Source organism: Pithys albifrons, chromosome 2 (assembly GCF_047495875.1).
Source record: "Pithys albifrons albifrons isolate INPA30051 chromosome 2, PitAlb_v1, whole genome shotgun sequence".
Lineage (NCBI taxonomy): Eukaryota > Metazoa > Chordata > Aves > Passeriformes > Thamnophilidae > Pithys > Pithys albifrons.
In genome coordinates, this window is record NC_092459.1 from 99,123,247 (window position 1) to 99,139,030 (window position 15,784).

Consider the following 15,784-nt stretch of genomic DNA (forward strand, 5'->3'; position numbering starts at 1 on the left):
TCAAAGGTTGGGACTGTAGTAAAACGACCTGTGACAGCTTTCATGTTACTGTAGTCTGGCATTTGTATGTGAGTGTACATGGAAGCATGAGTGCAAGCTCAGGTCTCTGCCCATGGAAACCCCCTGGGAATCACACAGCACATGTGGTATCAAGGAAGACAGGAAAGACCCTCAAGAAATAAGTTTCTGCAGTGTTAGCAAAAAAGAAAGATGAAGGCAAAACAAAACCCACTGGTAACACAAAAAAAAGTCCCATTAAATTGAAAATTGTACATACTGACAATATGCCAAGGTTCTGCATGCAGCTGGGATTTAAAAGCCAACACTTCCACGACGGCCTTGTGACTCCTGTTGCAGTTGAGATATCTGTCAGTTAAAACAGTGTATTCAGCAGGGATGGCTGGATTGCTCCATCCTGACCACTTCTCCAAATGTAAAAATGACAGATGAATTGCGACATGTCATGTTGTGCCACTCAAAAACACAAAGGATGAGAAGAGCGCAAAATCAGCATATCACTTCTTGCACTCCCAGGAACATTTTTCTTTTAAAGCAGGTAACATCTTTGAGAAAAAGTCCTTAACAGTTTTTTCACATGGGAAGATGCCTACAAGCAAGTTTTGATACTAGGTCACGTTTTTGCCAAGAACCAGGAGGAAGTAATCTTCTACCCAGATTCAAGAGGAAGGACTGTTGGGTGATCAAGTGAATTCCCAGTCTTGGTGGCAGCCCTGCTGCTGCTGCTGCTGCCTCTGGCCCCGATGTCCAGGGGCCTCAGAGCAGTGCCCCCTGCAGAGCTGTGCCAGAGACCATGCTTTCTTCCCAGTGGCATCCTGCCACCACAGCCCTCTCTGGACAGGTGACCTTCCACTCAGTCCCCAGCCCCACAGCAAGAAATCAAATTGACTGGGGGCTCACCTGCCAGGACAGAAAAATACAGTTGTGCTGCAGCTCATTCTACCTCACCCAGTGCCCTGTTTAGCCAAACTCCACTAAGCAGTGCTTTGCACTCCTGCTTTTGTGCTGACAGCACCTGCCAGACAGGCGTAACCAGAGAAAGTGCCTGTAGCGGGATGTCACGTTGCTGATGGCTTCATCCACACCTGAGAGTCCAACCTTTCAGACGTGAAATGGGTTTCACTTTTGTATGGCTTCTTTCCATATCTTTTTTCTGCCTGTTTTGACTTGGCAGCAGTTTCTGCTCATTTTGTGCTATCAGTACAAGCCCTAAAACACTGCTCTTATCTACACCTGTTTCTGCCGTGGAACGTGCAGCCTAAGGAAAAGAGAGATGCTGCAGAGGCTAAGCTTCTGTGACTCATTGCCTGTGAAGCAACCATCACCTCACAAACCATATTTGCTTGAAAACAGCACGCTTTCCATTTTCAGTAAACCCACACATTGATGTTATTATTTATTTACTTTGCATATTTGAGAGAATTTTGTGTCTGGTCACCTTTGCTACTGGCTGTCCTGGTCAGTGCACCAGCTCTGATAAAGCTGTGTCAGTCAAGGCCCAGTACAGATGGGCTACAATTGCATAAACATGTGTCTCTTTTGCCCCTAATGTATATGGTACAAATCCAGGAATAGCCTTCAGCAGTGAACAGCTGTTGTTTTTAAGAGAGCAAAATCAATTCTCTATGATCATTCCAAGTACAGCAGTTGAGACTCAAGTGAAGCGTTTCCCAGTTATCACAAATTTGTGCTTTTGAGGTTTTTTGCATTTCCTGTCTTCTTCAAATTATATAGAAACAGTTGTGTTAGGCATCTGCACATGTGATTCCATCTACATTTGGAATTTAAAATCTATCACAACCTGCTTGGCGTCAGTTGCCCTGTAAGATTTCAGCATATACTCACTGCTCTCCACAGTCATTCTTCATTTGTTTCTCTGTGACTCTGCTAATTAAAGTTTCAGCTCATTTTCCTTTTAAGGCCCAAACTCTCTTCACTCTGTAAAAGAGAAAAATGCTCATCAAATGTCAGAGGTCTTTGAACTGTTGTATTTGTGTAATCCTGATGATTACACAGGACTCTCTCTGACCAGCAGCCTGGGGTTTATGCCTTTCTCACTCAGTAAGCAAAGCTTTTCCACAGAGCTTAAATATGTAATTGCATGGCAGAAGCTGTTGCTTTCCAGGAAAAACACTTATGAACACATCTTGCATTAAGCTTTGAGATCTCAGGGTAATCACGAGCTAATATTTTTCTCTTTTACATGCTGGCTTTTCCTTCTAGGATCGTAATTCTGAACATGAGATTTGGCTGCCCTGTTGTGAACTTCCTGTTCTTCAAGTGCATGACTACTCTGAAAAGAAAAATGAATGCATGGCGACAACACAAAAATGAGGCTACTCCTAAGCTTGAATCTTTCTTTCTTTTTTAAAAATTTGCTTAGTTTTCAATGACACTCAATTTGGAGCTGATGTGAGTTGAAAATACTCACTACCTCATACAGCTGGGCCTGAAGGATATCCTGATAGAATGATCTGATAGTGCTGATTGCTGCTGATGCAAACACCTAAGAGGACAAACCAAGGAAAAGAAATGACAAAGCACAGCCACAGGGAGCGTCCCATTCTGCCATGGACTGTAAATATACCAGGTTCAGTGGGGGCTGCAGTCCCAGAGTACCTGAGCAAGCAGGAGCAGCAAACATGGGTGGTCTCAGAGATCTAAAACCCACTGCCATTTCTTGCTGATTATTTGGCAAAAAAGGCCCCTTTCTACTTACTGCATGTTCAATCTTGGACCACAGAAGTGAAGTGCATGGGGTTCAGCCTTCCTTTAAGATAATTAAATTATCATTTAAATTATTGAGAAAGGATATACACTACCTTTTTTTGTGAAGAAACCTAAGATCTAAATTTATGTTTGGTGTTTTTCTTATAAATTATTTATAGTTTTTATATTATGGAGTGAAGAAGAAAACATTTAGAAGATGAAAGAGAATGGCAGGTTGTTATTCTTCTCAGGACTGCAAACAAACTGAGGCAATGCCCCTTGTGCTGGAAACCAGCAGGCAGACCTGTGAGGATGAAATCACATTTTAAAGCTGAATTTGGAAGGCAGAAAATTCTCTCAAGAAAATCTCTCTGCCTTCATGGATGGAAGTAATTTCCTCCCTTGTTAGATATTCTAGAGCAGTCATATACTTGATTTACGTTTGCTGTCTCCTAGTGACATGAAATATGGTTTGGTGACACAGTTTCAATGAAGAAACTGAAGGTCAGGGAACAATTAATCACTTTCTTGCTCATAATTTAATATGAAGATATGTAGGCGTTTTTAGGATACTTAGGCATCCAAAGATGAAGAGAGCATCGTGCTGAATTTAAAAAATACCTGAGGGAACTGTCATAGTTTCACTTGCTTGTCAGTGCCCAGAGCAACCAAAGGCAGGGCTCTATGTTGTGAAGGCTTAAATGAATGCCAAGTACCACAATGCACCCAGTCAGCCTTGATGCACTACAAATAGTGCAAGTAAAATTAGAAGTTTGGGTAGACTTTCCGGAGTCCAGAGTCCAGTTTTGCTCTAAAGGAGTGTAATGCTAAACTCCACCCTTCCTTGGGGGAGCACACGGCCTTCCTTCTGCTTCTGGCAATCAGGAGGTGGCGACTCCTGACCGCACAGACAGAAAGAACTCATTGCTGAAAGGAGTCCCAGTTCCCTTCCATTTCACTGGAAACTGAGTGCAGTGTGTATATCCAGAGCCTTCTGTCTGTAACAGCTCCTAGATTCAAAATTTCAGGGAACAGGAGACTGCCAGACCAGAGAAAATGGAGTGAAGAGGCATCATTACCTTAATGATGCTACTTCTTGGAAATTTCCTGCCCAGTTTTTCCATAAACCTGAGAGAACACCATCATCTCAGTCTTGTTATAGGTATGTCTATCTCCACTATGATGTATTTGTGATAGATCAGCCCAGCAACTTAAGCCTAATTGAAATGCTGTCATGATGTCTTTTTTTAATGTCAGGCTTCAGCACTTCTGTAGCTCTGTCCACACTGCACACTGCTGCAATGGGAATGTTTATGTAAGTAAACTCGTTAAGTTACTGTGGCAGTTCTCTTCTCAAGTGGTTGTCCAAAATCCAATGGAAAAAACAAACAGGAGGTATACAAGCAGGCAGCTGACTTTGCCCATTGGATGAACCCTCATTTTTGCTGCAGCACTTCCATAAAAGCCAATTATACCAAACCCCAGTAATGGCTCTATTAGTGATAGACTGCAGACATTTATAGTCTTCATCAATGAACAGGCTGAGAGAAGCTAAATTGTTCTGCTAAACTTTTTAGTAAGTAATTAACCCTGAATTATTAACAACAAGCAGCTATGGTAATGGTTATGAAAGAAATAACAACTGGTTGCACAGTTATTAACCCGAGAGCACTGAACAAGGCAGGCAAACAGCATGTGCTGCCATGGAATTAATAGAAGGGACAATGGTGGCAAATGTGATCCCCTGCAGGCAGCACAGTTCCAGGGGCTGAGAGAGCTGCTCAAAGACACTTGCTTTGGCAAGAGCAGCATGTACTCAGCAGTAGATGGATGGAAGTCAGAAGCGGATGGTAATAAGGAACGTTAAAAATAAATCTGGCCTAATTAGGTTAAAAAAAGAGAAAATATGTGAACCTGACAGCTCAGCAACTGGCAACTCGTTAGTTCATGCAGCTATCCGGGGGACAAGAAATGCATACTGGAGCACCAGGAAGCAGACAGATGAAGTGACCTGCTGTGCACCCTGTGCTCCCTAACTGGACCGTGTCAGTGCCAATTTTCTGAAGCTGTGAGCTCACCAGTTTCAGAAAGGAGGAGGTCTTTAAAAAGTCTTATCTCAAAACACCCTGAAACATCAGCTAATTCTTAAAAACCTTGGCTACTGTGTTTGTACAGGAGCATTCATGTGCACCTGTGAATACTGGTCCGATGAATGATGGTGAGCTGACAGTCTCAGGGCCAAGGCATATAGACACACCACACATGTGGCAATGTGGGCTCCCCTCAGTGCTCCTCTATAACCATTTTCATGCACCATTTGTCAGCAGACTGAGGAGCTCCACATCCCTTCTTGTCCGCTCTTGCTGAGAACATAAATGAGCAAGGCAAATAAGAACAACCTCTTATGAGGGAGGGGATGCATCCTGCTGGGTACTGCACTGCAATTAGTAGCTTGTTTTGCTTCCCAGCATGACCGAGTTGACATGATGAAACTGGAGCAACGGTATTGGTTACCAAAAAACTGAGAGACAGTATCAGGATAAGCACAGAAAAAACAAAGGCAAACACAGCAAAATGGAGAAAATGGATCCAAACCAGAACCAACTTGTTGCAAGCAGAACCAGTCTGATGACAGAAATGCAGAGGTGAGGGGAAATTGCTGCTGGATTCCCCAATCAAGAAGCCTGTCCTCCCTCTCTGGCTCTTGACTTTCTTTTGAACCAGTTGTATTAAACAAACAGCTCCCTCTGTTCTTACTGGAGAACATGGGGAACTTATCCATGTCTCCTTGACTTTATTCAAATATAAATGTCTTTTCTTCCTTCTCCAAGTTTTTCTTTAATATATTTTATCAGGTGAATCCTGTTTTCCTAGGTTATAAAATGCCCCCATGTAGCAGCTTCCCCTGCCTTGCAGGACAGTCCCTTTGCCCTGCTGAGGAAAATTGCCTCAAGAATCCCATTCATCACATTTCTCCATGGGGTCTATGTGAATTATTAAAAGTCTGGTCTGACACCTGGATAGAAAATAATTCAGTCTCAGGCAAACACTCTCGCTGTTATTGTTAAATAACCTATCTTCCTGTCCTGGAAAATGTAGGGCTGAAAGAATGGCCTGTATGCTACTATATAATGGTAGTGAGAAATCTATAATGTGTAAAGTAAATTATATACATTTTTTGCGAAGAGAGGGGTTTGTTTGTCTACTGTGGCTGCACACCCCCTGGCCTGGGAGAGTGACAGTCAAAGCATGGCCTGTCTTCCCTCTGCCATAATGCCTCCTACCCAGTGCATTGCAATTCCTTTGGGAACCATGTCAGAGGGACTGGATGTGCCCTTGACAACGGGAGATCTCCCTGGGCTCGGGGCAGATGTTTACTTGCTTTCTAATTCTTTCTGCCCCTGAGTCATTCCTGGGCATCAATGGGAGATCAAGAACGGGAGCTTGAGATGTGCTTCTCTCATCTCTCCTACTCCTTCTCTGACAGCTGATGTACTAAGCTGTGCTACCAACTGCGGCACAGCACAGGGAGGAACAAGCAGCTTCTGAGGCATGGGAAGCAAGTTTTGCATAAACATGACAATGGTCTCTCTGCTCCATTGCCTGAGCTGCTGTTTCTCATTGAACTCAATAGGTGTCTTCAGATAATTGCCCAGAGAGGATTTACTTCACCTAATGCGCAGGGAGTATTAGAAGGGCTGCATTCATTTAGCTACCTAAGATAGACATGAAGACCAGAAAATCCCAAGTTTGGATTTGTCAGAACAAAATTCTGAAATCAATGTCACTGTAATGCAATGGGGTTTAATTCACAGGATTTTACTGGAGTTCAGCCCACACTACACAAAGGCTTCTGTTGATAGAATAGAGAGTATTTCTGGCTGTGATTTTGATGAGTGCTTACCAGTTTGCCCAGTACCATCAGTTTAGAATTAGTCTATGGGCAAAACTGTGCATCAGCCAAGTTTAGTTCTCACAAGCTGGGAATTATGCAGAAACAGAATGGGAAGGGGCCCCAAAGCTCACATAGTGCATCTTACTGCAATGTTTCCTTGGCCTGTATTTATTTAGAACAGTCTTAAAAAGTCTTTCAGAGTTTTTTTACAGCTTCCTTAGACATCTATCCCTCCTTGTAACTATCGCTGTGACTAGAATGTTTTTCCTAATATCTAGCCTAATGCTCTCAAGCTTCAATTAAGCCTATTGTTCTTGTCCTACTTATATGGATAAATTGCTTATTCTTTGCAAAATATGCTTCTTATAGAAAACCAAATTTCTGTGTTCCCTTTAATCTTCTGTTGTTCACACTGAATACATGATCTGTGACCTGTGAGGACAGGCCAGGCTCTTCCAGTTCTCTCTCTGCTTGATTTTCTCTGCTTGGCTGCCCTCCAGCTACTCCACATTTCCCTTGAAGAGGAAAAAAATTGCTCAACATTTGACACACTGCTCTAGCTGAGGCCTTACTAGTGCTGAGTGCAGCTGAAGGATTGCTTCATGCATTTTATAAGTTACAGTTCTGTGTAAACATCCTCATATTGACATTTAACATTTTCACAACAGCCAGGTCCTGTTGACTCATGCTCAGGTTGTGATTCACTCCCTGCAGAGCTCCTGTGAGACCTTGGGTCCCCACCCTTCACCCAGCACTCTGCAGGTCAAGCCCTCTTTCATAAGTCAGTGTTGAAGGCTGACACACTTCTCCTCCTCTTTTTCTCATTTTTAGAAATATTGGCAGGGTGAAGCCAGTTCTTGTTTTTCTTTCTTGGAGTTCTCAGTATGTACCCTTTCCTCTCTCTGTCAAAGGCACATGAGTTGTCCGTCTTCACGAACATGCTGCTTCCCCCATCACCAACAAGGGTTTTCCTGGGCCTGTTTTAATTCACATCCAAATAGCTCAAGGGAAAACAGCTTAATCTGCAAAAGATGTGCTCATCCTCCCATCTGGTTTAATTTACACGGCAAACATACTGTCATGATCTTAACAGCTCTCTAATCTCTGGAGGTCCTAAAAGCATCCACCCTTCCTGAAGGTTTGGCTGCTGAGGGTTCAGGGAGAGCTTGAGGTTTACCTGAAGTCTTAGGCCAGGGAGCTGCAGAGTTCTCCAGGCTGGCAGAGTGGCCAGATTGCTGGGCAGGCTGGAGGGCATCTGGAGGCAGCTCTCAGCTCAGGACATCAGCTTGTGCGTTGGGGCACAAATACAGGTACTTAGTCCTCTAAGAATTCAAGCCCTATGTGAAAAAAAAATAGCATCAGAAAGAGTCCTTTCTTTCACCCCAAATATACAAGCAGGTAAAACTCCCAAACTCAATCACACAAGTATTCCCTCCAAAACAGCATTCAGGAAGCAAAAACTGGTAAAACTCTTTTACCTTTAAAATCTGTATTTAGTACAGTGCTATTGAAGGGGCTATCAAGCCATATTAATACATCCACATTTTCTAGAGTATTTGCAGTTCTGCGCTTGTTTAAAATAAAAATGGTCTAATAATTTACATTTCTTAAGTTACCCTGTCCGACTCCCTTAACAAAATTACTTCAATGCAATACTTAGAGCAGTGTAAATCTATAAAACCATAGAGCTCCAAATATTAATCAGAAGCTTTCATAAGAGAAATTATTAAATGGAAGTCCAAAAATTTAATAAGGAATGAAATTTCACAAGCTGTTAAACGACTAGCAAAGACAGGTTTCATAATATTTTATAAGGCATCTAAAGTAAATTCAATACTTTTCAATGACATTATGAAACAGAAATCACTTAACTGACTGTAGGCTTGAGACGTGCTTCAATTCAAGGTTGGTATTGCGGCACTCCTTTCTTATTTGCTGGAGTGACAATTCTGCATGTCAGTTGGTCATGCAAACTCCTCTGGGAAGCATGGGGGCTAAAAAGGAAGGGATAGCTAAAGCACCACTAATGCCTGATAGATGTGACTCTGGGATCAATCTGAAGATGTGGCTGCAACTGAGAAAATTCAGCAGAAAAAAGTGCAGATCTTGTATAAGCAGGAATGGACAATAATGTGGAACGTGTCTTATCTTTCAATACCAATTGCTATGTTCTCATCAATCTTACCCTAGAATAATTGGCATTATTCTAATAATTGCCTCTGCACTATACAGTTTTTGTCTTCTTCTGCTTCTTGCTGTCATATGCAATTGCTAGCAGGATGCTAATAAACACTTTTGTGAATGGTTGCAGCACATCTATAATTCTACTAGCCTTACTCATGAGTGGGGCCACTAGGTGCTACCACAATACAAATAAATCATTAAACAATCATGAAAAAATGACAGAGCAGCTTGTAATGATACGCTATTTAGGGCAATAGAGGTATTATTAATTTACTTTGTACATAAAATCAGAACCCAGTGTTACTTTTCCCTTTGGTTTGGATTAGCCCACAATATGGCAATCTCTATCATTAACATATGGTGAGTTATTCCTTCAAACACTGCCAGTTCAACATATGTTTCATTTGCGCAATACCAAAAATAATATGAGAAAATCTGCATGGATTTCAGTAAGTGTATGAAACAGCCAGGAATTGTCCTGAAAAGCAATGAACAGCCTATAGCATCACAGAGGTGAACCATTCATACAGGCTTTGGCACAATGCTCTGGCACAGCCCGCAGAGGAAAGAAAAGCTGAGTAGCACCTATAGAAGCTACACCCCTGCTCTGCTCAACCGAGACCACTCTCTCCATTTGCAGCTGCATAATGAATATAAAGCTGAATATGCCACAGGGAGGTGTTTTGCTGTGTTCTCAGCTTTCAGGTAGGAGCTGGTGAAAGAGGTGAGGAAGGGAAAAAGAGGCCAACTACACAACAGTCCAATAAGTCAAAAGAACTGAAACTGAACTTTATTTTTTTTTTAAAGTATTCTACAATAATGGCTCAGAATACTACCACAATATACAGGGACAAGGCAGTGCTCTGGGCTATGACTGTAGATTACTCTAATATATATATATATATTTAAGAGCTTAAGAAAAGGTGAAGCAGGACAGTTCAACATTTCTTAAGCATATATTTCAGAATTTTAACATTGTCTAGATCTCTCATTTTATAGCAGGACTTATCAAATGCAATGTAGTCACAGAAGTCTTGCATAAATACAAATATTGATACTTTACCTTGAATATTGTCTGTGATATAAATTCTGCCTTACCTTTAAAAAAAGTCTCCAGATCATTGTGTGACCTGGGAGTCTTTCCTTTTCTTTCTCTTTAAGAGTTTTTTTAATATATATATATATATATATTTATATATATTTGCTATCATACATCAAAGTATATATGAATCCCACCATTTCTGTTATATTTTCTGCAGACATAGTCTGAACCAAAATCACCATCAACTAAATCAAAACCTTCCTGGTTATCATAGGAAAGCCAAAGAGGATCTTTCCTGTTATTTTGTGTGTATTTCAGTACTCATATTTTTAAACTTGAAAGGATTCTTCATAAACTAGAGGTCCATTCATCATTTAAAGCAGTCTTTATGAGCAAATTTACATATTTTGACATGCTTTTGTGAGGCAGTTAGTATCAAAACCCAGTAACATTTCTTACAGAACCATATGACTTTCTGCGATGCAGATATACATTTCATTTCTAAAAAGCCACAGTCTTTTTCTACATCTGCTCTCATCAAATCCCCAGGATTCATTCACAAAATTGCTGTTGTTCCAAATGCTGATGCTGTTATCCCTGCTGTGGATTAAGATGTACACCCAATCTGGTGACATCATCACGTGGAAGATTGATAAGTAGGAAAATACCCTCCCCAAATCCACAGATAGTCTTCTATCTCTAAATCCTCATGATTCATGTCATCCAACAGCGCAATGCGACGAAGACACAACTTGGTGCAGGCTATGGGTCTTCTTCCATCAAAGGAATCTCTAGGGGAAACAAAGAAATAGCGTTGACTGCTAATTGTAATTTCCCTTTATTCTTTTGCAGACTGTTAGTGTTAGCCATTCTACAAAACCAGAAACGGATATTGCAAACATCTGAACAAGATATGGGGTATTGCCAATACTAGACCTGCTCATTCTCTAGCACCTATATGAAAATTAGCTCACTAAAATTACTCAGATTTTCTCAAACAAGTTAGGCCCACAAAAACCTCAATGCAAACATCTTTGCTACACTAATCGCTGAAACAGCGTTCAGAGTAGGCAGGGACTTTTACTGGCATTACTATAATTTCTTCCTCTCCTCTTGACTGTCCTTTTCCCCTTGTGATACCACCAAAACTATCCAAACCCCTACGAAGCAGGAAGATTTCCTCAGCCCAGACCTTTACCCACATTGAATTTAGGACACTGGCCTTCAGTGACTATAGAAACCAGCATATGAGTTTCTCCTTCTAAATGTCTCTAAGGAAAGGTAACTAGTTTCCCTATCATGCTGAGCAGCACACCATCAAAACTCAGTGAAGTGGTATCAGTGCATGCCTATGTTCCATTTAAATGCAGGCAGTAATACATGGCAAGCTCCCTCCTCACACATGGTCCTGTGGGTACATTCCCCTTTGCTCTAATGTTCATGGCTTAATGTGCACATGCCTCAGATGGAAGGAAATCTTTGCTGTATGCACAGACATGATGAGTTTGTTAATAAAGGATGCTAATTTTGGCCCAATATGAGATGTGATTTATTTTCTATTTCAAGGAGAAAATCTTAGTTTTTGCTGTGAAAACTGTGGCATGTGAGGCATTTGTGAGTGTAGGAGTTGAGGAACAGATGAACAGACCAGCACAACCAAGAGGATGCTTGGCTTTGCTGCTGTACATAGGTGCTTGCTGACATTCCTTTTGATGCAACTGGGGTCTGGTCAGGAACCTTCTGGCCTGGGATTCAGATCACGTGCACTACAACTAGCAAAGACATATCACAGACACAAAGCTCTATGACCATGGAGTTTTATGATTTAAAAAACCATCCAAAATATGATGTGAACAAAAACATGGAGAAAGTACAAGCAAGTCAGCTAGGTGTATTCCTGCTCTGCCAGCACAAACAAATGATGTCTCCTGTTTACAGGCTCACCTATTGCAAGACTCACCATCTGTAATATCGATCCGTGGACTCGTGGATGCAGCTTCCCCATCATTGCTACGGGATATGTCAGTTCGATTGGAACCAGGAGGCGCTGCCTCTTGGGATGTCAGGGATGGGTACAAACTTTGGAGCAGTTCAGAGGGACCTGTCCTACTGTCACAGGTCTCAAATTCACTAGGCAGAGTGTCTATAAGCCTGGGGCCAGGGTAAGCAGGAGGATTCTGATCTTCTGTCTGCAAAACATGCCCCTGGTCTGTGGTAGCTGAGTATCCGGGTGCCAGAGCATTCAAGCTACTGCTCACAGCTTCATCATAGGAAGGCAGCATGACAGGAACGCCATCCACCACCACGAAGTCAGGGTCACCCATGGAGCCCTCCTGGTTGCCTCTATGTCAAAAACAGATGAGTTATCACAGAGAGCAGGAGCATATCAGAAGCACCTCGGAGCAACTGCTGAATTTAGCTAAACACAGCACTTTCTAGTCATGCAAAATGAAGCTACAGGGTCATTAACATTCACAGAAATCTTTGCTTCATGGGTTTGCAAAACCCTGTTTGGGTTGACAGGAGGAATCTGCTCCAATCAGAAAAATGATATTAGTAATGAGAAGGACAATTTCAAGAAGGGAGGAAAACAGGTGTTTGGAAGAGATAAGGAGCACCATTTGCTGTGCTGTGCACAGTAGGTATCATGGATATAAGATCATAGATGTAGTTCACCAGTCAAAAGTATCTGAACCCCCTGGAAAGATGTGTGCTACAGCAAAGAAGTGTTTACAGCCCACATAAACAAGCACTGAGATGACTACTGCTGGACGACAGAGCTTTGGTGGCCAGATTTGTGGCCTCCTTCAGGTCTTGCTTTCAAAGGATGGAGGCTTCCTTAACCAATATTAAGCTGTATTCTTTCTTAAGCAAAACATTTCTATATAACTGGGAAGGTCTGTTAAAACCTGAAGTATCAGTTCAGTATCCAATTAAATCACAATATAGTCTTGGCAGGAGGGAATTGGTCACAGGTACCTTTAAGACTTGAAAAATATCTGAAAAGAAGGGGACAGAAAGCCTTTCAATAAGCTAGACAAGTACAGACCATAGACCTGTCCATAGTACAGCCCATTACCCCAGAGATCTTTGTGGTGATACAGGTATATCCATATGTATTTGTATACTACTCCCCATACAACACATATATTGACATTTATATAAATGTATACATTGCTTGTACAATCTGTATACTCATATGTATGTATATATTTAATGTTGAGATCACAAAATCCTTTCTGCTGCACTGGCATGGGGACATATTTCCTGACATACAGTTTTTTTCACCTCTCCTTTCTGCTTGTGGCAGAATAAAGACATGAGAAAAAGCAAGTGCAGGGGAGGAGAAGTCACACAGTCAAGGTCCATAGCAAACTGAGCAGACTGAAAACAAGAAATAAGTCTAAACCCTGCCTTTGTTTTTCCAGATGTAAGGTGATAGTAATACCCACCTATCTCATGAGGAGTACTATGTGAATCAATGACCAGTGCTCATAGCTGCATGGTATTTTATGGAAATAAGAGGCAGGAGCTGTTTATGAATCATGATGAAAATAATACTAATGAAGGTAAAGCAAACTTTTAACATAAATTTGTCCATAGAGAAAAAAGAAATTCTCTCTTAAAACTTACATTACTAAGTCTATAGTAGTTAAAAAATTAATTCCCCCAGCACCTGAAAATGAGTATTTAAAAATATTGTCAGCTATTTTTACATGCAGAAGCAGCAATTCTCAGTAGCAGAGCTGTAATTACTCCCAAAGTGAATCTGTCAAACTTTGCCTTTTATCTTAGTTGCAGAAAGGACTACTTAGGTTTTTGGGGGTGCCCTTCCATACCAGAGATTCAGAGACTTCTGCTCAGAGCAGAAGAAATTATCTGCCAGGCTTGTGAGCTGCTCCATCTCTTCAGCAAAGAGTGCTGAATGTGAAAACTGAATCAAGGCCATCAATCTTCAAAATAAAAAAGAAAAGAGTACAAACCGTGGAAGGAAATGTGTCTTAAATTTGGTCTGGAACATCCTGGCTAAAATAACCAGTAGCAGGACTAATAAAACACTGGTAGCAGTAAATGCCACTATTTTCCATGTAGTCAGGAGGGTCTCCTGTGTATTTGGCCAGGTTTGTTCTGTAACAAAAAGACAATACAAGAGTTGTGCTTGATTATTACTATTGTTATTTTGTATGAATACTTCAACAATATTCAGTAGAGCCAGTTAGGACAAGGCATTTTTTATATGCATGCTGTAAAAACACACGTAAACCCAATGCCATATACTAAAAACAGCTTTAACATTAAGCTGTCACAGGGGCTGGATCTTGGTTTTTCACCTTGACTGTTTTTTTATACAGGCAATCACGACCTTAACTTACATACACATAAAAATAACCAGATGCTAAAAAATACACTTGAAGAGCTAATGATCAAAATGGTTTAGGATCATTTAGTATCTTGAAAATGTATTATATTTAATAGCATCTTCAAATCAATGTTCATCATTTAACCATGAAATAGATGAAGACATTACAGACCTACAAATTTGCTCCCAAAAGAGGGACTGTAAGAGGACAGGATTATAAGAGCAACAATGACATTGCTGCTCCCTTACCTGTTTTGACACAGTAGACTTGGTAGGAGGGGAACCACTCCCCATACTGGCAGGTGATGTACTTGTAGTCGTTGGTGAGGGTGTAACCAGGATCACAGTAGAACTCCACCACCGTCCCGTGGTTGTAACGCTCGCAAGGCCGCGGGTGGCAGATATAGTCTCCATGACTCACCATTGGAGGTAGTGGACAAACTTGGGCAAGCACACAAGGAGAAAAGGAGAAAAAAACATTAATTAAATGGCTTTAATTTAATTAATTCATGCCAGTAACCCACTGCTGGGTAGCTTCAGTGTGGCCAAACACACTGGGCACACTTCAGGCTTCCTTTAGGCTCCTGACAGTTTTGGGGTTGTCTCAGTGGTACCAGAGCACTGCGCAGGGAGACCAGGTGCCCATCTGCACTAGCAGATGGATGCACATGCCTCCTGCATGGCAACACATGCCAGGGGGGCACTTTCAGCTCTCACTGACACCAGCAAGCTCTACTGTCACTGCTTGTTTGAAGGTCTGAGAGATGGGATCTGGGAAACCTCCAATCAATCCCCTGTGGGAAGAGGAGGGTGAGAGGAACACAAAGAGGGACACATGCCCATCAGATGGCTACATTGGAATGGAGGGAGACAGTCAAAATAAGGAGAGTCACTTTCCTTATAATGCATCTCAAATTCAACTCTAAGATTCTATATTTTTTGTCATTTACATAATTAAATGGTTGTATGCACTAATTAAATCCCTAAATATTGACTTTTAAAAATAAGTTTGCCATTAGAAGTGTTGCAAGAGATGCTCAAGGACCTAGTGTTGCTTAAGCATATAGAGTCTGTATCACTGTAATGTTATTAAGTTGGGCTTAAACTCTACTGGTGGTATTTGTGTTTTGTTATTTCTGAGCAGCCTGACTGATCTCAGTGGGACCACTGGTGGAGTGAGGTCTTAAATAAAACAGAGGCTGAGCCTGTGTTAATTAAGTACAGTGGTTTACTTAAGGTTAGGTAAATAAGAGAGAATTGCAATATAAACATGTGGGACTTTTACTGTAGACCCCAAAATGAACAGCAATGTCATCTCACATGCTCAGGCAGATGAACTCAGTGGAGAACTGAGGGAGCATTCTCTAGAAAACTGCAGTGGGGAGAGCAGCTCACAAGCAGTATTTTTATAAGAGAGGAAACTTTTCCACTGTGTAAGTGTTAGTTGATTACTGTTTTCTTAAGTGCTTCTAACACAGAGGAAAAAAACCCTACAAAGTGCAATGATGTTTCTAATGGCTGCATACTGACCCAAAAGGGGCTTAAATTTCTGGATTGCTTGCTTTATTTCCCTTCA

At 41.4% G+C, this 15,784-nt stretch overlaps 1 protein-coding gene across 2 annotated transcripts in view; it reads right to left on the minus strand.

Moving 5' to 3' along the window:
- Nucleotides 1–10,435: 10,435 nt before the first annotated feature.
- The window catches only part of SUSD4 (sushi domain containing 4), an 80,703-nt gene continuing 75,354 nt past the window's right edge, over nucleotides 10,436–15,784 (minus strand). For both annotated transcript variants that reach the window (XM_071548057.1, XM_071548058.1), the window contains exons 6-9: nucleotides 14,458–14,649; nucleotides 13,832–13,976; nucleotides 11,809–12,191; nucleotides 10,436–10,639 (exon numbers count right to left, since the gene is read on the minus strand). In XM_071548057.1, coding sequence (XP_071404158.1) covers nucleotides 10,611–10,639; nucleotides 11,809–12,191; nucleotides 13,832–13,976; nucleotides 14,458–14,649 — 749 coding nt within the window. In that variant the 3' untranslated portion in view covers nucleotides 10,436–10,610. The remainder of the gene's footprint in view (nucleotides 10,640–11,808; nucleotides 12,192–13,831; nucleotides 13,977–14,457; nucleotides 14,650–15,784) is intronic.